The sequence below is a fragment of the Lipotes vexillifer genome, unplaced genomic scaffold (assembly GCF_000442215.2).
Source record: "Lipotes vexillifer unplaced genomic scaffold, Lipotes_vexillifer_v1.1 scaffold397, whole genome shotgun sequence".
Classification (NCBI taxonomy): domain Eukaryota; kingdom Metazoa; phylum Chordata; class Mammalia; order Artiodactyla; family Lipotidae; genus Lipotes; species Lipotes vexillifer.
The window spans coordinates 4179255-4203600 of NW_006772681.1; the positions used below are offsets into that span (position 1 = coordinate 4179255).

At 38.2% G+C, this 24346-nt stretch overlaps 1 protein-coding gene across 2 annotated transcripts in view; it reads right to left on the bottom strand.

Moving 5' to 3' along the window:
* Positions 1 to 24346, bottom strand: part of ITCH (itchy E3 ubiquitin protein ligase) — a 124141-nt gene that overhangs the window by 30461 nt on the left and 69334 nt on the right. For both annotated transcript variants that reach the window (XM_007447800.1, XM_007447799.1), the window contains 5 exons: positions 16256 to 16413; positions 14553 to 14742; positions 12935 to 13030; positions 10851 to 11025; positions 3172 to 3241 (listed from right to left, as the gene is read on the bottom strand). In XM_007447800.1, the coding sequence (XP_007447862.1) occupies positions 3172 to 3241; positions 10851 to 11025; positions 12935 to 13030; positions 14553 to 14742; positions 16256 to 16413 (689 nt within the window). The remainder of the gene's footprint in view (positions 1 to 3171; positions 3242 to 10850; positions 11026 to 12934; positions 13031 to 14552; positions 14743 to 16255; positions 16414 to 24346) is intronic.

Here is a 24346-nt window from a genome sequence, read left to right on the forward strand (position 1 = left end):
ATTTATTTAGACTGCACTGGGTCTTAGTTGTGACACACAGGATCTTCATTGCAGCGTGCAGGCTCTTTAGCTGCGGCATGCAGACTTCTTAGTTATGGCATGCCAACTCTCAGCTGCGGCATGCGTGTGGGATCTAGTTTCCTGACCAGGGATCGAACCCCGGCCCCCTGCACTGAGAGCGCAGAGTCTTACCCACTGGACCACCAAGAAGTCCCTCATTTTTAACTGTCTTAACTAAGCAGATTTTCTTTTCAGTGAAAAACATCTGTTTGACATTTTAAATATTTAGTTTGTGCACTTAGATTATAGCTCACACACTTTGCAGTTGTGATTTTACTAGGTAGGCTTTCTAAATAAAAGCTTAAAAACATTTTTAAAACAAAAAACCAACAAAACAAAAAAAAGCTAACATGAGGTAAGATAAAGTTAATAGAAAACTATTTCTATGTTTGTTCTAAGTATATAGTACCGATAAAAGCATTTCTTGGAAGAGGCTGTGAAAACCAAAATTTCAAAGGTGATGCGCTTGCAAACTGAAGGCTCACCTGCTTAGTGAGAAGTACTGTGACTACAGAGCTGATTTCTTACTTCGTTCAAAAAATCACATGATAAACAATTCCTAAATAACTGAACACCAAGCCTGAATGCATATCAAACCACTTCCTGACTTGATGAATAAAACACTGAAAAACAGAAGCTTCTTGTTGTTCTATGTATTCTTTCATAGCAACTCTGAAAATGAGAAAACAGCTTTATACTTGATGGGTAAACCCTCTATTCAAAGCCCTATTAGACATTATTGTTGAACCAAAAGCATTCTTTGTTCTCCAGCCTCTATAGTTTGCATATGTTAAAAATTCTTCACTGTCAGCTTGTAAGGTAGTAATGTCTAGTCCTAGCACACAGAAGTCTGAAAGGGTGAAGAAGCTGGATACATGGTGTCACAAAAATAATGCTAACAATTTTAGAACATCAACACAGGCTGTAAACTGGGATTTTATTTCCTGGATCAATGCTGAGGGTCTATTGGGTGGTTCTCATTTGTGATAGTACCAGTGCTGTCACTGGCTCAACAAATAATGCATATGCCCCAAAGGCAGAGAATCATAAAGCAGTAATCAGTCTGAATAATAGGATGATCGTGAACTCATTTAAGAAGGGGGAGGGGTTGCACTTCAACTTCAGGAGTATGAAACCTAAAAATAAGCAGAATGTAAAATAACCAAGGCAAAATTCTGATAACATACATAAGCTGGAATTGGGCCTCTAGAGGCAGTATTTTATGGAGGTGTTGTTGGCTAAAGTAAAACAGAAATACTGATGTTGAGAATAATAATAAATACAGAAGACAAGGACCAGATTTGCAGGAAAAGCTTTACAAATAAAGGCAACATAGCCTGCAATTCATGCTTCTATGAGCGAGAAACAATTTTTCTTAACAGATGCCCTGGAGAAGGAGCAAAATAGTTTGTATTTCTAACAAAAGCCAATCAGGTCATGGTTTTTCTGCACTAAAATTAAGAGGATGAATACACGACCTACAGGTATATCGTTTCTCCTCTGTAACACAAACATAAAACAACTCTAGAAATAAAGCTGAGAAGACCATCCCTGTCTGGGAATGCAACCAAGCAGGTCTAGTTCAATATGCCTCAAAAGAACAACATCCCTTCTTCTGAAGTACTTCATAGCAATAATAAACTGTCCATTACAAGGCTCCCACAGATCCAAAAGACTCCTTACTAAACTACCAGACACTGGTAAAGACAGAAATTCACAACTTTCATATGCCTTCCCTTTGCTACAAGCTAGTGACAATAATAGTTATAACTATGAAGTATTATATTTTTTTACTTCTTTGACTCCTAGGAATGCTAGGGATAAATAACTTTAAGGGCAATGGGGTAACTGAAAAGCAGGCTTACACAGCCAGTATCATTTATTGCCCAGATTCATGTGACCTTGACATCAATTTTTTCCCCTCCATTCCTAAATAAAGTAACGTTAGAGCAATCTATCTTAGAAACTGATGTTTCCAACAAGACTATCTAGAAATATCACTTTCTGAAATATCTGCAGCTCTTGAAGATAAAACTTCAACTGGTTCCATAAATGGCTTTACTTTGCTGTTTTGCACTTTCTACATTCTCTTTCTCTTCTGTGCAAAACTGTTTCTATATTGCCGTGTTTACTCTGGAAACTTGCTACAGCTCTATGACTTATATAACGGATATAAAATAATCTGGTAGAGCAGGCTCATCTTAAAGTCTATAAAAAGTTTTAATAACTAAGATACTTGATAACAGAGCATGCTCATGCAGGACACAGTCACCACCCCAATATGTTCCCCCACTTCCACTGTTCTTTCTGATAACATCAACTCAATCAACCTCTGAACTGTGTTTTCAAAGCACCAATATGATCAAAATAATCTTTAAAGCTTTTTATTTTGAAATAAGTATTACAGCATACTGCAAAAATTGTTCAAAGAATCTCATATATCCCTTCAACCAGTTTCCTCCAATGGTGACATTTTATGTAGCTATAGCACAATATCAAAATCAGAAAATTGACACTGGTACATTACTGTTGACTACAAACTTTATTCAATTTTCACTAATTTTTAAAGTTTGAATTCATTTATATAAATATACAGTTCTATGCACTTTTATTCCATGTACACATTTGTGTAATCACCACCACGGTCCAAGATATAGAACTGTTCCACCACTACATAAGAACCACTTACGTTACCTCCTATATTTATAACCACCTACCAGTGGCTCTGTCTCCTGGCAACTACTAATCTATTTCTCATCTCTATAGTTTTGTCATTTTGAGAATGTTATATAAATTGAATAACACAGTATACAATATTTTGAAATGGATTTTTTTCACTAAGCATAATGCCCTTGAGGTCCATCCAGATTTTCATGTGTATCATAATCCATTTCTTCTTATGCTGAGTGGGCAAAATATTTTTATATTTTAGAAGAGTAACTTAGAACTTTTGGGAAATTAAATGCCTATTTGGCACTTGAATTAAACCAACACACCCCAAAAGCTTTCCAGATATTCACTTCACTCAAGCAAGCGCAGGGTCTATCATCCATCCATAAATATCTAATTGTTAAAATAACTGAATTCAATTTAAAAATCCATGTGACTTACCCCATCCAGGTGGCAGGGGACCCAGGGGATCAAATTCTTTATTTTGTGATGTAGCAAACAAGTCTTGATTCTAAAAAAAACAACCCCCAAAATGGTGAAATAATGAACAACTTAAACAGATAACTTGAGAGCAGGCTTATGAATTCTGATATGCCTTTCCCTGGCCATGTGCAACACAACATACTTTACAGAGTTCACATCTTAGAGAAGTATGACACAGTCAAGAATAAAAGCCAATGCACTCTCATGAAGAAAAAAACTTTGTCAACATTATTTAACATTTGAAACTATTTGAAATTCAAATATTACAAGTAATTTTACACCCAAATGACCATTTTTTCCCCTTCTTTAGCTCCAAATCAGTAAATTAGAGAAATACATAAATCTCCCAAGAGTCACTTATAAGTAACAGTACTCAGAGTCATCAGCTGGCTAAGAAAAACTTTGTATTTATAACTCAAAAATAGAGGATCATATACAGGACATGGTATATATACGACGAATTGTGAGAAGACAGCTGGGGGAGCAGGAAGAACAGGCTGTCAGATGAGTAAAAGAAAAGAATTCCAGTTGGAAGGAGTTGACAAGCCTAGAACTGTATAGAAAACTTCTTAAATTTGTTTGAAATTATCACATTGGTGGAGAGAGAGGTTTGGTTAGATAAAAGGAAAGTAGGAGTCAACCACTGGAAAAAGAGAAGCAGAAGTCATACTGAGTATGTAGTGTGAAGGGTTAATAACTGTGTTTTAGTTTAAATGTATAATGAAGTGGGGGATACTTTGTGGTCTTTCAGTAAGATGTGGTTAAGCCCTTTCTCCTTTAAGTAAGATAAGGCAAATAAATAACAGACTAACTGCTTCAAAAAAAAAATTATGGAAAAAAAACTCACAAGTAAAATAAGACAGTGCACCCCATATACCCAGCAACGAGATTCAACAATTACCAAAACTGCCACATTTCTTTATTTTTCTTCCATATTCTTTGCTGAAGCAAAAAAAAATCAGTCATCATTTCACTCCTATGCATTTTAGTATGCCTTTCTAAAATTTGTGAACATTTTCTTATACAACCACAATATCATTATCACACCTAGCAAAGAATCTATGTTAATTTTATCATCTAATACACAATCCCTAATTAAATGTCTCTGGTTGCTTACTGGGTCAAATCAGAATCCAAACAAAGTCATCATACTGCATTTGGTTTAGTCTAAATTTATAGCAGTTTCCCCCACTGTCAGTCTTTTCCTGCCCAACCCCCACCCCCATGTCAATGACTTATTACAGCAACTAGGTTAACTGACTGAAAAAGTTTTAAAAGCGGGCTTCCCTGGTGGCGCTGTGGCTGAGAGTCCACCTGCCGATGCAGGCGACGTGGGTTCGTGTCTCGGTCCAGGAGGATCCCACATGCCGCGGAACGGCTGGGCCCGTGAGCTGTGACCGCTGAGCCTGTGCGTCCGGAGCCTGTGCTCCGCAACGGAAGAGGCCACAACAGTGAGAGGCCCGCATACCGCAAAAAAAAAAAAAAGTTTTAAAAGCATATGAGAGATATTCCAGTTCTCATTTAAAAGCTCTTGGAAGACAGACCTGTCAAGCAATGGCCTTCCTCCTCCTGACAGACACAATAATGAAAACAGGATAACCAAGGAGAAACACTACACAAGGTTTGAACCCTGGTTACAGAACAGGTCGGAGTAGTTTGGCGTATGACAATCTGTTCTGATAATTTTCTAAGACCCAAGCCTATCCCACAGGCTCTCCCTGGACAGATAAGGTGGGGGGTACAGGCACAATGAAACCATGGGCCAGAGCCATTACATGGTGATCCATTATCCATTCTGAGGTTAAAAATGCTAGGTGTAGGGCTTCCCTGGTGGCGCAGTGGTTGAGAGTCGGCCTGCCGATGCAGGGGACACGGGTTCGTGCCCCAGTCCAGGAAGATCCCACATGCCGCAGAGCGGCTGGGCCCGTGAGCCATGGCCGCTGAGCCTGTGCGTCCGAAGCCTGTGCTCCGCAACTTCGGTTGATGGACATTTAGGTTGTTTCCATGTCTGGCTACAATAAATAGTGCTGCAATGAACATTGGGGTGCATGTATTTTTTTGAATTATGGTTTTCTCCTGGTATATGTCCAGTAGTGGGATTGCTGGGTCATACTGTAGTTCTATTTTTAGTTTTTCAAGGAACTTCCATACTGTTCTTCATGGTGGCTGTATCAATTCCCATTCCCACCAACACTGTAGAGGGCCTCCTTCTATCCACACCCTCTCTAGCATTTATTGTTTGTAGATTTTTTGATGATGGCCATTTAGACCAGTGTGAGATGATATATCATTTTAGTTTCTATTTGCATTTCTCTAATAATTAGTGATGTTGAGCATATTTTCATGTGCTTTTTGGCCATCTATATGTCTTCTTTGAAGAAATGTCTATTTAGAATTTCAACCCATTTTTTGATTGTTTTTTTTTTTTTTTTGATATTGTGTTTCATGAGCTGTTTGAGTATTTTGGAGATTACTCCTTTGCTTGTTTCATTTGCAAATATTGTCTTCCATTCTGAGGGTTGTCTTTTTGTTTTGTTTATGGTTTCCTTTGCTGTACCAAAGCCTTCAAGTTTCATTAGATCTCATTTGTTTACATTTGTTTTTATTTTCATTACTTTAGGAGGTGGATCAACAAAGATCTTGTTGTGATTTATGTCAGAGAGAGTTCTGCCTATGTTTTCCTCTAAGAATTTTACAGTATCTGGTCTTACATTCAGGTCTTTAATCTATTTTGGGTTTATTTTTGTGTATCGTGTTAGAGAATGTTCTAAGTTCATTATTTTACATGTAGCTGTCCAGTTTTTCCAGCACTACTTATGAAGAGACTGACTTTTCCCCATTGTATACTCTTGTCTCTGTTGTCATAGATTAGGTGACCATAGGTGCCTGGGTTTATCACTGGACTTACTATTGTGTTCCACTGATCTATATTTCTTTTTTTTTTTTTTAATATATATTAGTATCATACTGTTTTTATGAATGTGGCTTTTTAGTATAGTCTGAAGTCAGGGACCCTGATTCCTCCAGCTCCATTTTTCTTTCTCATGATTACTTTGGCTATTCAGGGTCTTTTGTTTTTCCATACAAATTTAAAACTTTACTCTTCTAGTAGTGTGAAAAATGGCATTGTTAATTTGATAGGTATTACATTGAATTTGTAGATTGCCTTGGGTAGTATAGTCATTTTTACAATATTGATTCTTCCAATCCAAGAACATGGTATATCTCTCCATCTGTTTGTGTCATCTTTGATTTCTTTCATCAAAGTTTTATGGTTTTCTGAGTACAGGACTTTTGCTTTCTTAGGTAGGTTTATTCCTAGGTACTTTATTCTTTTTGGTGCAGTGGTAAATGGGATTGTTTCCTTGATTTCTCTTACTGATCTTTCATTGTTACTGTCTAGGAATTAAAGAAGTTTCTGTGTATTAATTTTATATTCTGCAACTTTACAAATTCATTGATGAGCTCTAGCGTTTTTCTGGTTAGGATTTTCTATGTATAGCATTATGACATCTGCAAACAGTGATAGATTTACTTCTTCTTTTCAAATTTTGATTTTTTTTTGTTTCTTTTTCTTCTCTGATTGCCATGGCTAGGACTTCCAAAACTATGTTGAATAATAGTAGTGAGAATGGACATCCTTATCTTGTTCCTGATATTAGAGGAAATGCTTTCAGTCTGCTACCCTTGTTTTAAATAGAAGTATAAGTGGTAAAAGTAAACACTGTTAAATCCATACACATAGGGCTTCCCTGGTAGCGCAGTGGTTGAGAGTCTGCCTGCCGATGCAGGCGACGTGGGTTCGTGTCTCGGTCCAGGAGGATCCCACATGCCGCGGAACGGCTGGGCCCGTGAGCTGTGACCGCTGAGCCTGTGCGTCCGGAGCCTGTGCTCCGCAACGGAAGAGGCCACAACAGTGAGAGGCCCGCATACCGCAAAAAAAAAAAAAAGTTTTAAAAGCATATGAGAGATATTCCAGTTCTCATTTAAAAGCTCTTGGAAGACAGACCTGTCAAGCAATGGCCTTCCTCCTCCTGACAGACACAATAATGAAAACAGGATAACCAAGGAGAAACACTACACAAGGTTTGAACCCTGGTTACAGAACAGGTCGGAGTAGTTTGGCGTATGACAATCTGTTCTGATAATTTTCTAAGACCCAAGCCTATCCCACAGGCTCTCCCTGGACAGATAAGGTGGGGGGTACAGGCACAATGAAACCATGGGCCAGAGCCATTACATGGTGATCCATTATCCATTCTGAGGTTAAAAATGCTAGGTGTAGGGCTTCCCTGGTGGCGCAGTGGTTGAGAGTCGGCCTGCCGATGCAGGGGACACGGGTTCGTGCCCCAGTCCAGGAAGATCCCACATGCCGCAGAGCGGCTGGGCCCGTGAGCCATGGCCGCTGAGCCTGTGCGTCCGAAGCCTGTGCTCCGCAACGGGAGAGGCCACAACAATGAGAGGCCCGCGTACCGGGAAAAAAAAAAAAAAAAAAAAAAGCTAGGTGTATGAGCATCTACTGCCCCTGTAACCACGGTCAGAACAAAGGCCACTGCATCTACCCAATAAACAGACTTTATCAGCAACACCCCACCACTTTTTAAGTAGCTGGTATTAAGAATGTTCAATTCAGTTCATAACTAAAATAGGCTGTTTAAGTTCTTTATAATTTAGAACCACTCTATAACAAGAGCAGAGAGTAAGAATTTGGATAGAAGAAAAAAAAAAAAGAAAAGAAAATGGTTGATGAGTAAAAGCTGCAATTCTAGAAAAGTTCCAAAGACTGAGTATTTAATTGGTCAAGTTTACAATAAAGCAATACACACTGTAGGTGCTCCAAGAATCTGCTAAATCTGTCTTTAAAAAGAGTGTTTTTAAAGGTCATGTTCTAGACAAACAGATGGCCAACAGGCACATGAAAAGATGCTCAACATTACTAATCAAAACCACAAATGAGATATCACCTCACACTCATCAGAAAGGTTATCATTGAAAACATCACAAAACAAATGTTGGTGAGGATGTAAAGAAAAAGGGAATCCTGTACACTATTGGTAGAAATGTAAATTGGTGTAGCTACTTTGGAATACAGTATGGAGGTTCCTCAAAATACTAAAAGCAGGGACTTCCCTGGTGGTCCAGTGGTTAAGACTTCTTCGTGCTTCCACTGCAGGGGGCACGGGTTCAATCTCTGCTCAGGGAACTAAGATCCTGCATGCCACATGGTGCGGCCAAAAAAAAAAAAAGACCAAAAACAGAACTACCATATGATCCAGCAATCCCACTCCTGGATATATATATCTGAAGAAAACAAAAACACTAATTCAAAAAGATACATGCACCCCCATGTTCATAGCAGCTTTATTTACAATAGCCAAGAAAGATATGGAAGTAAAAAAAGTATCCATCAACAGATGAATGGCTAAAGAATATGTGGTATATATACACAATGGAATACTACTCAGCCAAAAAAAGGATATTTTGCCATTTGCAACAACATGGATGAAACTGGAGGGTATTATGCTTAGTGAAATAAGTCAGAGAAAGACTAATATTGTATGTTATCACTTATATATGGAATCTAAAAACTAAAACAAATGAATGAACAAAATAGAAAAAGACTCACAGATATAGAGAACTAGTAGTTACCAGTGGGAAGAGGGAAAGGGGGAGGGGCAAGATAGGGGTAGGGGATTAAGGGCTACAAACTACTACGTACAAAATAAATAAGCTACAACGAATATATTGTATAGCACAGGAAATACAGTCACTATTTTATAACAACTTTAAATGGAATATAATCTATAAAAATTTGAATCACTATGTTGTACACCTGAAACTAATATAATATCCTAAACCAACTATACTTCAATGAAAATAAAAATAAATAAAAGATCATATATTATAGGGGCTTCCCTGGTGGTGCAGTGGTTAAGAATCCACCTGCCAATGCAGGGGACACGGGTTCAAGCCCTGGTCTGGGAAGATCCCACATGCCACGAAGCAACTAAGCCCATGGGCCACAACTACTGAGCCTGCACTCTAGAGCCCGTGAGCCACAATTACTGAAGCCCGTGTGCCACAATTACTGAAGCCACCACAATGAGAAGCCCATGCACTGCAACAAAGAGTAGCCCCTGCGCTCAGTAACTAGAGAAAACCCGTGTGCAGCAGCAAAGACCCAATGCAGCCAAAAATTAAATAAATGAATAAATAAATGTATTAAAAAAAGATCATGTATTATAAAAGTGACATAAAGTGCACATTTGCAATTGTGGATATGAGGGAGAGAAAAGATGAAAACTAACATTTCTATGTAACCAGTATGTGCCAAACATATTAGGAACTTTATTTTACAGAATCCTCAAAAAAAAAGAACCCTCTGAGGTAATTTTATATATGGATCTATTGTACAGATAAAGTAAATGAGTCTTGATGAGGTTAAGTAACTTACTCAAAGTCATATAGAGAAAGTAACTGTGGAACCAGGATTTGAACCCAGATGTATCTGACTCCAAAGCCCATGCTCTTTCCACTGGACACCTATGTGGAAACTAGCTTTTAAGAAGGCAGGCAAGCTATGTATTCAAACCTAAAAGAAATTTGGCCAGGCATACCAAAGGTGATTATAATTTAGAAAGAAAGGAAGATGTAAAACAGCACTGGAGAAAATAAAACGAAAACGGTAAAGCAGATGAGACAAAAATTAATTTCAACTCTAAAACCACTGGGAAGGGGAAGATAGTGACAGCTATCTTCTGCTGTGACAGAAGGTGGCAAGAAAAACTGTTGCGTGAAAGAAAGTTATTTTAGTCATAACCAGGTAGTGAAGGGAAAGCTGCTGATAAAGGTGCATTTATCATTTATCAGTGAGTGATTATTATGATGATGAGGTCCAAGAAACAAATATGGAGAAAAGGCAAAAAAAGGTAATGCCTAGTGAGAATAGGAATTTACTCTTATGGATTCTAACAGGGATGATACTGCTGGTAGTAGAAGAGAAGAGATGGCAATGGAGAGGGTCAGCTTCTCTTGAACTCTTGGAGAGCTGGTTTATGTAAAATTTAAACCATTTCCAGAAATAAGATGTTTTGATACCAAAGATAATATGGTTTTAAAGTCATAATAATATATTTAACATCATCCTATAAGGAATCAAATTTCTTTAGTCTCCCACAGCACCAAATAATTATTGCATAAATTTTACGTTTATATGTTACAAAATGATTCAATTCTATCAGTAGTTCACTACAATTGAGTCAGGTGCTATTAGACCCAAGCCATCTAATGTTCTGCTAAGTTAGGCAGTATTAAATTCAGAACTGTTTTCTTTTTAAACTGCTTGGATTTATTTTTACTATTCTTTCATAAATGAAGTTTAAGTTGTCCTAACTTCTTTTTTATTTTCGACAGTAACAAAGCAAAGGAGGTTGAACTTCCAGAATTTTGAAAAAGAAAAGAATAAATCACCTACACAGAATACTGGAAACAAGGTCTAAAAATAATAATTTATCAACCAGCAACAACTGGGTTGCCATCCTACTTGTACTTTCTTTTTAGTGCTTTACATTTCATATGCAAGAAAAGGTTAAAAATCAAACACTCATTAAGTTTATAATGCAAGTACATATGCTCACCCCATAAATGAACCTCTGGTTAAATTGCTGCATAGCTCCTTGAAGCTGACTACGTTGGAGCTGCCACTGTTCATAGTTCCGGACGGATTCCAATGTTGGCCTCTGCCACGTCGTTGTTCTTGTGAAATGGTCAACATAATAAATACGTCCCATGTTGTCAACCCGCCGTTCCCAGCTAAATCAGGACAAAAACAACTGGATTCAACAAATACTCATGAAACAGATAAGAATTAAACAGGACTTCATTTTAGCCCTGGTACAGGTTTGGTAAGATTTTCCCTTGCAACATTACTTTTGATTTACCTGAAGTGTTTTATTTTATATATATATATACACATATATATATGTATATATATATATGCATATATACATACATACATATATATAAATATATATATATATATTTTTTTTTTTTTTGCGGTACACGGGCCTCTCACTGTTGTGGCCTCTCCCGTTGCGGAGCACAGGCTCCAGACATGCAGGCTCAGTGGCCATGGCTCACGGGCCCAGCCGCTCCGCGGCATGTGGAATCTTCCCGGACCGGGGCACGAACCCGTGTCCCCTGCATCGGCAGGTGGACTCTCAACCACTGCACCACCAGGGAAGCCCTATTTTATATATTTTAAATGGTCTATAATTGAACTTAAGAGGAATGTGTGTAAAAATTTCTTTCTTAAATGTTAAGGTGTATCAGTCAAGTTTTTAAAACAGAATGTATCTTACTGATTAAGTCTCAAACAATCATTAAGATAAAACCTCTCATTTTCTTTCTTTCAAATGTTGTTTTGACTGTTGCAGTCCTAACAGGGACAGAAACATACACACACAGACACACACACACACAGAAGGAGGGGGAGAGAGGGTGGTTTTCACAGATGTCAGAAAAAGCCCTTTTTCACAAGAATACAACTAACTTATTTATCATTTCAAATGGGTACATAACTTATCAAGTAAACGTTGATAGAATAACTTGGTGATGTCTACCTGGTTGATTATTTAGGGTTATGCCTACTAGTCTAATATTACAAATACAGAATTGGTTCCAGAACACTCCTCAGATACTCAAGTCCCTCATATAAAATGGCATAGTATTTGCATATAACCAGGCACATCATCCAGTATACTTTAATCATCTCTAGATTACTTGTAATACCTAATATAATGTAAATGCTGCGTAAACAGCTGTCAATAAAGTGTTATGTAAATAGTTGCCAGGGCTTGGGAAATTCAATTTTCAAAATTCAAAATTTTGTCTTTTGAAACATCTTGGAATTTCCCCCCCGCCAATATTTCCCCTCCAATATTGGAGCGCCAACTGTAGTAAAATAATAAATACCATTTATATATCAAAAATTTTTTTCTTCCTTTGCATTATTTCTTTAGGATGAATTACCTGGAAAAGGTTACTAAGGGTATGGGTATTATTATGGTTATATACCCTTTCTGTGAGGGTTGTAACTAATTTATACTCTACCACTAGCAATGTTATGAGGTAAAGTTCCTCTACAGTCTCACCAACACTGTACTTTTTTTTTTTTAGGTGTGTATTTAAGATTAGTAGCAAGATTAAATATTTCCCCAGATTTGCTACTGACTTCCCTCAAATGAAAATATTTTTTATTCCAATTATTTTATATAATATAAATGTTAAATGCTTAACACATTCTATTAATATATCCTCATTTATTATTAATATATTAATATTTCCCCAACTGTCTTGCAATGACTTCACTATTATATATTAGTTTTTTATAGTATGAACTTTACCATATATAGGATAGGGGCTATAATTCTTATACAGTTAAAAAAAAAAAAGCTAAAATTAAAACCCTGCAGTTTGAGCCAGGTTCACAAAGGAATCGGAATCTTTCTTTAGGTCAGAAATGAGTGAAAAGGAAAGTCATTCATCATGGTCAATCAATTCCCTGACTCTCTTCTTTTTAGTCTGCACCTATCATAAAACAAAGTAGAGAGAGACAAGATCGACAGAAGAGGAAAACTAGGAAGGTAGGGAAGATTTTTGTATAGATATAATCTATAGTTCTGAATAAATACTTTTTTTCTTCTTCAATACAGACACTTACCCAGGAGGTAGAGGTTCTGGTCTATCCCACGTTGTTCTTTTTTCAATATGATCTACATAGTAAACTCGTCCATGCTGGTCCACTCTCTGCTCCCAACTTAAATATAAAATTAAAAAGCTGATATGCTACATGTATGAATAGCTTTGTTTTTTTTTATTTGTTTCTTGCGGTACACGGGCCTCTCACTGTTGTGGCCTCTCCCGTTGCGGAGCACAGGCTCCGGACGCGCAGGCTCAGCGGCCACGGCTCACGGGCCCAGCCACTCCGCAGCATGTGGGATCTTCCCGGACCGGGGCACAAACCTGTGTCCCCTGCATCGGCAGGCAGACTCTCAACCACTGCGCCACCAGGGAAGCCCTACCCTTGTTTTTTAATCCTGTATTTGTCTTCTTCTCTTATATGACGATATTACAGAGCTGAGACAAATAAACATGTCAGTATATAAAGCAGATACCAAAAGAATTTAGGAATAAAGTCAAGAAATGTTATACTGAGGGTGACACACAGCGGATGAGATTTCTCCTGCAGAAGTATCTGCTCTAGGAGATGTCTTATATTTCTAAAGAGGCTTAAAGCAATGCATTCAGGATACAAAAACTGTCTCAATCTGATCAGGGTATACATAGGACTTGAGTGGAAAAGAAAACTGTAACTATTGTTATGAAATGTGACGAAAGACTGAGCTGTTAACTGTAGGGCAAAGGACAGTTCTGGTACTAGAAAAACTGAAATCAAAGAATAAGACTTTTTCAGATGTGCTCCTGCACAACAGTACCAAGGACAGAGGCAATATGAGTATTCCAGTCTCCTTGGTAGGTTTATCCCCAAAGTAAAAAAGACAGGAATAAACCAACAGAGTTTAGAAGAACCAGTCACTTCTAAGAGCACCCACTCTGTTGGAATAAACCAACAAAGTTTAGAAGAACCAATCACTTCTAATCCCTTACACAAACAATTTTTAATCTGGCTTCCCATGTAGGCTTTCAAAAAGGAAAATGGCCTAACTACCCATATAAGTAATATAGTCTCTTTAGCAATTAAACTCCTCATCATGAGAATTTTTAAATTTATCACTTAGTCAATTAATTTCTGTTTAGCATTCTGAGCTCTGGATTAATCTGAATGCCACAAAATGTGTGTGTGTATGTGTGTGTGTGTGTGTGGTGTGTGTGTGTATAACTATCAGAGTATTATTAATTTAAAAAATAATCAGTAGAGGTTTACATGAGATTGATTTGTAATCCTCTCAGTTTCCTAAATTATTATTACTCTGCTATGACTTTATAATGGTAAAAAAATTAAGTGATTTTCCCCCCTTCAAAAGAAAAGACAATCTGAATCAGGCGACTATTTTATTACTTGGTCTTGGTGAACTTTCTATGGCTCAGAGTCCTTCAATAAAAAAAATTTTTTTTTCTTTCACTTTGCTCTGGAAATGAGGGAGAAATTTCAAATGTGGCAAAGCTTTTGTGTTCAGTTTGACTCTAGACCTCCCCCAACACACACACATACACACATACAGAGTTATAAGACAGTTTTTTAAAGAATGGAGTTCAGTACTGTTTCCAGTATATGCAGAAGTCTAAAGAAAACATGTTAACCAAAAGCAATTACTCACCCGGGTGGGAGGGGAGCTTGAGGTACAGGATTTAATGGCCTAGGGCCTGAACCTCCAGATATAGTAAGAGGAATTATTAATCCAGATGTTGCTCCTTCAGATGTATTTGAATTTGTATTCGTTGGTGGGAGAGAGCCTGTACTAGAGCCATCACTTTCAGAAGTGGCAGATGGTGAGCCATTGACAGATGCTTTAAGATTTGAGGAAAACAGAAAAACAATTTTCAGAAATCTAAATTCAGGAGAGAATTTTAACTTAAATAAAAAGGTAGATGATAAATATAAAATTTAAGATATGGACATGCAGATGAAAATTACTTAAGTAAGATAAATAATGGGAAATAGCCAATGGTCCCACTTAATAGGCTTGTTTACAACTTGTAAGGTTCCATTTACTCCATGTCTCATTATTAATTACAAAGCACATACAGATGCTGATCTCTTGATGCCACAGGAAATAACTTTTAGCACAGAAAAGTGTTGGTATCCCTGCATACAAGTTCATTTAGTAATTTTCCAGATCCTTAAAACTGTCTTTCCTATGAATGCCTACAGATCCGAGACTGATTTTTGGCGTTACCTATAATATGGAAGATCTGACTGATAATAACTATTTTTAAGAATATCACTGTGGGAATTCCCTGGCGGTCCAATGGTTAGGACTCCATGCTTTCACTGCCAAGAGCCTGGGTTCGGTCCCTGCTTGGGGAACTAAGATCCTGCAAGCCTTGCAGTGTGGCCAAAAAAAAAAAAAAGAAAGAATATTATTGCTTGAGTACATATTACATCTTCAAAAAATACTTATTGACAAAACAATTCCTGGAGGAAGTCACTAATATTATGACAAAGTAGTATATGATCTTAAAGACTGGGAATATACTAAGAACACAATTATCTACAGAAGAAAAGGGGGAAGATATATATTTAAACACAATGTCATTTAATAAAATGATTTGTGGAAAACCAATTTACTTTTCTAATAATATTTGGATTATTTTACATTTCCTGTTCACATACTACCAGAGGGAAGTAAAAAGAGATTAAAAGATTTATTCTGGCTAATCAGGAAAAATAAATATTCCAACTGTAAATGTTTATATTTTTTCTATATGAAATGTTTACTTCTGTGATTTTTGCTTTAAAATCTGAATATCATTTAGCATTGTTGGGTTATTTGCTATCTACTGATTGTCTTTTTAAAGGATATAATGAGATATATCCTTGACCAGATCCTTGACTCTATGAAATGCTTATGTCCACAGTTACAAACCCTGACAGAAAGTTGCAATCTTATCTATATTGCCTCTACTTTTTATAGTACACATGTGATTTCCCTTTTTTTAAAATTTTTTGCTGCACTGTGCAGCTTACAGGATCTCAGTTCCCTGAATCCGCGCCACGGCAGTGAAAGCCCAGAATCCTAACTACCAGCCCATCAGCGAACTCCCAGCACACACGTGATTTTCATTCTCAGTAGAGCACCTGCCTCAATAACTTCACACCTGGCAGAAAAACTTGGGGAACAGGCACACCTTGATTAACTATAGAAAGATCATTCTTGGCCAAAATCTTAAATGTAAAAATTCAGCTAGAAAACCAACCTAAAAGGGTCTCTTGACACTTACCTGAGGATCAATTCCCAAAAAGAATTTTATAATCACGGTACTGAGACCTACATCCCTAGTGTATGGCTAGAATACACACCTGGTCTTCGTGGGGTAGGTGGAGGTGGTCGTGAAGGTCTTGGAGGCCTAGAAGGTTTAAAACCGCCATTTGAGAGTGATGGAGAATTGTTCCCATTGACCCTCCTATTTTCACCAGACCCTGCATCCTCAGGATGGTCTGATCCATTTGTGCTCGCTCTGGGGTAAGACGGCCGGCAACAGAAGGGAAAAAGAATGCTCTTTGAATTTAACAAAAAAACCCAACAGGAAGACCAAGACTTAAAGTTTTAGGAGCTTGAGAAAACCTTCCTAATTTCTGGCCAGCCTTATCAAATACATCAACAGCTCTTATGGTAGTCTTACATATAGCTCCTCAGAGCCCATGTAGAAATATGTGAGGGGTTACTCAATGGCACAGAAGTACTTAGGGGACCAATCAGAACTATCAGGCGTGCTGGTTCAGATTTCAAATAACTCTTCAGAGGCCCTGTATAAGTAGAAATGGAGTCAACTTCTCAAAATTCCAAATGCCTTAGAAAGGGCACTGTTTTATCACAAGTACAGATAACTTAATCATCATTTTCTTGGTTTCCACTGGCTCTTAATATTATTTAGGTATGGGGCAAAGCTGACTGTTCCACAACAGGAGAAAGAAGTACACTTATTTCCCAGGGATAGGTGCTCTCCCCCCATCCCAGCAAATGGTATACAAAATGTTCAAGGTAAGTGATCTAGAAAAGAGGTGCCCACAGACCTTTTTTTAAAGGAACTATCATTTCTTCAAAGCGATGACACCAATTGGAGACAAAGGGGGAAGAACACTAACCAGGAATGTCAGATACAAAGTTACTGACAGTTAAATACAGGTGATTCCTCTTCCCAGGGGAGTCTAGTCATTGACTAGAAATAGAAAGCAAAGCATGAGTTAGCTAGTTTGGAGATGCCTTGGCTAAAGCCCTGATATCTACTACCTGGTAACTGGAAACCACTACTCAGTATTAATCCATACTCCTGGACCTCACAACAAGCCTGAATAAAATCTGATAGATTCAAGAAACTAAAATAGAGGCAGTACCATTAAATCATTTTCATACTATTTTTCCCAGAAGTCAAAATGTGGTATTTGGACCAGAAGCAAGCACAAAACACAGGAGCTTGTTAGAAATGCACAATCTTGGACTCCACTCCACTCACTATATCAGAAATAGTATTTTAACAAGATCTCCAGATGATGTGTATGAACAGCAGGGCATGACAAATACTGCTTTGTGGGGTTCCTCAAATGCTTATTCTGAATAAATGGAAAAGCTCAGTAACAGGCAGTCAGTACCTGGTTAGTGCTGACCACCTGCAAGAAGACGAAGCAACCCCAGGATACGAACGGAATGCAGCAAGAGTCAGCTTTGACACTGCTCCCCTTCCCCTAGGTGAAGAGTCATATACCCCCTTTTGAGTCGTAGACCTCTTTGAGACTCTGCGTATTGCCTCTCTATACTATTTTAAGAGGTGATTAATTAGTTTGAAAAAAAGATTCTTGATGCTTTTAAAAAGACAAACAACTGGCAGAATGGACCAAAAATGGTAAATTGAGGTTTTGAGCTCCAACTCTGCTATTGACAAGTTATATAACCAAAGAAAAGTTATTTAATCTCTCTGTACCTCAAAAGTGCATTTACCTGGATTAAATGATTCCTTAAAACCTTCTCAGCTATAACGTTCAAGTAAATTACACTTCCACTGCTGGTCACATTTTAGGGATATGTAAGGGAGGGGGAACATTCAGGGCATGAGGTAAATCTGCTACGACAAACAGAAGTACAACAGAAAGTGGATTCCAAAAATGTTATGTTCTGTTGTTGAAGATTAACATTTTGGAGATTTTAACATCCATGCTGCTCACCCTTCTAGTATTTTGGCCTCAATTTCTCAACATAATTATCTGACAAGCTGTGTACTATGATTCCTTAATTTTTCTTGATACTCAGAATCGCTCCTCCTCCTAGACCTTAAACACTGAAATTCCTACAACCTTCTATTCCTTCTACTTGCCTCCTACTGTATCATTTATTCAGTCTCATCATGACTTTAATCCCCTCTCTATCTTCACAGTCCATCAGTTCTCTTCAAGTATCACCTGGGCTCCATCATAGGCTACTTTCCCAAGTACCTTAATTCACTATTGCCCCATACTCTCCACCCCCAAGCAATCTTTTGACTACAACTAGTCTTTCATTTACTTTTCCCACTACTGTTCTCTGGGATCAACAAGTAACGCTGGAGAATGTTCCAGTTGAGAAGTTACACGTGTATTACTAGAGTAAATAAACCAGGTAAAGTACCAAATTAAAGGGGCAGATAGTTCTACCAAAGGTCCTAACAAATCTTATGCTGGGCCTGGTAAGGAAAGTCCTGAGGTTCTCATTTCCAATGACTCACAAGACAAAAATTCTTTTTTTGTGCTGCCTAAGTGAGTACTTTTTTCCTGTTTAAAAAAACAAAAACAGGGACCTCCTTGGTGATCCAGCGGTTAAGAATCTGTCTTGCAATGCAGGGGACACTGGTTTGATCCCTGGTAGGGGAACTAAGATTGCCACGTGCAGCAGGGCAACTAAGCCCACGTGCCACAACTAGAGAGAAGCCGACACACTGCAACGAAGAGCCCAGGCACTGCAACTAAGAGCCCAGGCGCTGCAACAAAAGATCCTGCGTGCCGCAACTAAGACCTGATGCAGCCAAAAAATAAATATTAAAAATAAATAAATAAAAACAAAAAACCTGGGGCTTCCCTGGTGGCGCAGTGGTTAAGAGTCCGCCTGCCGATGCAGGGGACACGGGTTTGTGCCCGGATGTGGGAAGATCCCACATGCCGCGGAGCGGCTGGGCCCGTGAGCCATGGCCGCTAAGCCTGCGCCTCCGGAGCCTGTGCTCCGCAACGGGAGAGGCCACAACAGTGAGAGGACCGCGTACCACAAAAATAAATAAATAAATATACAGGACACTCACATTTGAATTTCAGATAAACAAGTACCTTTAAAAAACAAACAAACAAACAAAAAACCAAACAAACAAAAACAAATCATAGCTCAAGTCTCCCAGAAGCTGAAGAATTAGAAATGACAGATGACTATGACAACCTACACCACAGGTTCAATGAGATTAGTGTGGTGGTGTTAAAATTAACAGTAATTTGCAAGGACAAAGAGCTTTTGCTAGGTCCTATACAGTTACACAGACCCAAGCAAAAGATAGAAAATGTTAATACTGTGCTTCTCTAGTCTATATCTTTTTTTTTAAGGTGGCAGAATCCTTTAGTGTATTTTTTTAAACATCTTTATTGGAATATAATTGCTTTACAATGGTGTGTTAATTTCTGCTTTATTACAAAGTGAATCAGCTATACATATACATATATCCCCATCTCTCTTCCCTCTTGCGTCTCCCTCCCTCCCATCCTCCCTATCCCACCCTCCCTATCTCACCCCTCTAGGTGGTCACAAAGCACCGAGCTGATCTCCCTGAGCTGATCTCCCTGTGCTATTCGGCTGCTTCCCACTAGCTATCAGTTTTACGTTTGGTAGTGTATATATGTCCATGCCACTCTCTCACTTTGTCCCAGCGTACCCTTCCCCCTCCCAGTGTCCTCAAGTCCATTCTATAGTGTCTATATCTTTCTATTCTGACAAACTTCACTTCCTAAAGCTTGATCACTTCAAAAAGACTGAGGCAACATGTACTTCAGTTCACATTATCCAACAACTTCAGCTGGGCTGTTCATACTGCCTGAAAATCAATCATTTTCTACATCTCTAATCTACTCCTGGCCACATTCCCATTGCTCACTGAAAAATTTTCCCATCTCCTCAAATACCTAATCCCAATTTGTAGATGACCCTGACTCCACCTCTTCCCTAAAATGATGATTATCAGCTATCCTTCTTTTTTCTCTATTTTAAAATTTCTCTATGCCACTAGTATCTTCATCTGTTTGTTTCCCACCTCTGGGGAAAAGAAAATCTATCTTCACTTCTTCAAGGCTAATTTGTCTTGTGGGTCTTTGATTTCAGGACACAAATAATATGCTCTAGGACCTTTCACCATCATTTAACACCTTTCTTCTCTCTTCCATCATCTTCCTTCTTCTAGATTGTTCCTCTCAGTCACAAGTATAATTAAAACACTTCCTCAATCTTAATTACTCTTCTAGCTATTCTCTCATTCTCCTTTCCTTCACTGTAATTCTTGGTATTTATTAAATTAATGTATTTAGTGCATTTTAATTTTTAAGAGGTTTTCAAAATAAAAAGTAATTTCTAATTATAAAATAAAAATTACCTTCAATCGTACATTCTAGAGATTATTACCATTAAGAGATAATCTCTTGTCCGCCCTTTTGCATTGGCTATGACTGATCATACTATGTATGTGATCATACAATGTTTCACATCCTGGGTGAGTTTTTGTTTCTTTATTATTCATTATATACTGGGCATTTCACCCAAATTATCCGAAAACATTTTTTCTAATGACTGTAGAGTACTCTATCTTATGGACATACCACAATCTAATATTTTTTACAGAAGGGAGTGACATTTTCTATTTCCTTCAGGTAGACTGCCAGAATAGAATAGCTGGGGCAAAGTAGGCAAATATTTTAAACTGAAATATTGATTGCTAATTTAAGGAAAAAAAATATATATTTTTAACTAATTTATTTTTTTGGCTGTGTTGGGTCTTCGTTTCTGTGCGAGGGCTTTCTCTAGTGCGGCGAGCAGGGGCCACTCTTCATCGCGGTGCGTGGGCCTATCACTATCGTGGCCTCTCTTATTGCGGAGCACAGGCTCCAGACGCGCAGGCTCAGTAGCTGTGGCTCACGGGCCCAGTTGCTCCATGGCATGTGGGATCTTCCCAGACCAGGGCTCGAACCCGTGTCCCCTGCATTGGCAGGCAGATTCTCAACCACTGCACCCAAGAAAAAAATATTTTTAAAGGTAATAATTGATCTGTTCTCCACCAGATAGATATGAAAATGCCCATTTCACCGTAAAGTATTTATATACTTTTAACATTTTAATATATTATCCCATTGCTCCTTCCTCCCTCCCTCCCTCCGGCCCGCCCTTCCTTTCTGGCTGCGCTGGGTCTTCATTGCTGTGCGCGGGCTTTCTCTAGTTGCGGTGAGCGGGGGCTACCCTTCGCTGCAGTGTGCGGGCTTCTCAATGCAGTGGCTTCTCTTGTTGCAAAGCATGGGCTCTAGGCACGTGGGCTTCAGTAATTGTGGCACGCAGGCTCAGTAGTTGTGGCTTGCGGGCTCTAGAGAGTAGGCTCAGAAGTTGTGGCGCACAGGCTTAGATGCTCCGTGGCATGTTGGATCTTCCTGGACCAGGGCTTGACCCCGTGGCCACTGTGTTGGCATGCGGATTCTTAACCACTGCGCCACCAGGGAAGCCCCCATTTATATACTTTTAAATCTTTGCCAATTTGGTAAATAAAAACATGAATGTTCAACAGTATTTCATTTATAGGCCATCTGAGTTTCCTCTTCCATGCACTGTATATGTCTGTCTTTTGTACATTTTTCTATTATAAAGGAATAATTTTTCCTCATTATTTGTGAGAGCTTTTTACAATCCAAAGGTACTAATTTCATATTGGTTAAATAGTGGTCATTTGCTTTTACATGTTTGAACATACAAGAGTTCTATATTTCTACATAATTAAATGTATTCAGAGATATTTTCTTCTAAAGGTTTTATAATTTCATTTTTAAAAATCAATTTAAAAAACCTAGAATCCACCTTCATTTGGGGATGAGCTGAAGCTCTAACCTGATTTTTCTTTTTCCATACAGCCAGTTTTCCCTGGCTTGATTAGGCTAAGATCTCATTCTCTCCTGCAGTATTTGATAATGTTAAATACACCATCTTTTAAAAACAATTTTCTCTTAATTTCTGTGACACTGCTTTTCTAATCTTGTACTCCCCCCTTCTAACCATTCCTTCTTTGGTTTGTCCTCTTCCTCCACTTTACTAAATATAGGTCCCTATGGTTCTGTTCTTGTCTTACTTTTCATTCTCCACAAATTTTCGCCTAGGGTCTCAAATTCCATGATTTCAAAGATCATCTTTTAAAATAATTCCAAATCAGAAACTCGAATCTTTGTCTCATTCTCATCACCTGGTACCAAATTATCAGTTAAATGCAGGAGATATAGAATAACTCTTCAATGCTATAAAGCCACTCTTCCTCCCATGTTCTAGTTCTGTGGGTGACTCTGCTACCCTTGCAGGCAATTTGACTTTTCTTCTCTCCTGTGCCTCTTGATACTCAATGCCTAAGTCCCACTGATTTCACTGGCACGTTTTTTCTCTACTCTTCTACCACCACCGCTCCAGTTCCAACCCTCATTATCTCTCAGTGGATTACTATAATAAGTTCCCACATAGGTCTTCCCACCTTCACCACCACCATACAATCCAAACTACACATGACTGTCAAATAATTTTTCTTATGGTGTTTTGATCATACCAATGCTCTGTTCAAATATTTTAAAAGACATTCCTCTCCAGAGAAAAAGATTCTAGAAGCCTGTACTTGCAAACCAAAATCTCCATCTGGCTCCAACCTCTGCAGTACTAAAAATAACATTTATTGAAGGATAAGCACTTACATGGTAGGGGGGAAGCATTCCACTTTAGGCAACAGTAAAACACACTCAGGCTCTGAAGGTAAGGCAGTCCCAGGTTCAACTGTGCCACTTACAATATTAACTCAGGCAAGTTTCTTTCCCTTTCTGAGCCTCAGTTTTCTCATAAACTGTAAAAATGATACCTACCTCATAAAAATATTTAAGGATTAACTGAAATAACAGGAAACCTGTTCATCATACTGCCTGACACATAGTAAGAGGCAATAAATACTGATTGATTCTACTTTCAAATTCACCACCTGCCATTTCTCACTTTCAATTACTCTATTTTCAGCCAAATACTGAGGCTAAAGATTTCCAATAAAACCCCTGTGTTCTTCCCCACCTCCATGACTGTTTTTCTTCTTTCCACCTAGAACTTCTTCACCCAATTCCCTCAAGACATGCATATCCAAATTATAACTATGCTTAATGGTCTTAGGTCAAATGCCATTTCTTCCATGAAGTTTTTACACATTTTATAGACTGTTTCACATTTAAAAAATCATGTATCATTTTCTAATAAATACAAGTAAAAGCAGTTCAAAAAAGAAACAGGATTCAAACCAGCTCTGAAGTAAAAGAGGATGAGATTAAGACTGAGTGACACTTCTGCCAAGCTGTGCAAGCCTTGATTTTCAAGAAATAGACTTCGTTACATAACTGAAAGATTTCCCATAATAGTTTGCTGAAATCTAAGAAATACCTGTATGTCTCCCGAATAGTGGTTCTCAAAGCGTAGGACCTACTCTATCAGTATCACCTGGAAACTTGTTAGAAATGCAAATCTTGGGCCCCATCCTAATGAAACAATTTGGGAGGAGGACACAAGGCTTGGCAATCTGTGACTGGGCAATCTGTTGTTGAACAAGTCTTCCAGGTGATTCTAATGTACTCTGAAGCTTGAGAAACATGGTGATACTAAAATAGCACTGGCGGTTAACTTTAGTTCCTTTAATGAGTGATTGTGGAGCTAAAACCTGAGATGAATTTTGAAAACCAATATGGAAACCTGTATTCTGTATAGAATTGTCAGTGTGAACTTAGCACCACCATTATATGTGAAAAGCAATTAGCTATGAATTAAGTGCTACTATGGCTTTGTTTTCTGCTTCAGTCTTACAAACCCCTGCTTATCTCACCATACATATGTACCTGATCGAAACATGGAGAACCAAGATGCTAATATAATAAGGCACAATATACAAATCAAAGATTAACAGTCAAGAAGGCACATCCAAAAACAAAATCTTGAATGCCAGGCACCAATCATCTTGGTAATTCATAAAAGTGACAGAAGACAACACTGAGAAATATACAACATCCAGACATGCTATGGGGGAAAGGAGACCAATAGGACTACACTGATGATATACGCAGTGCTTGAATTACAGTAAAAGAACCTAAAGCTGTTTAGTAAGCTTCTTAAATGACTGGGGGGAGGGG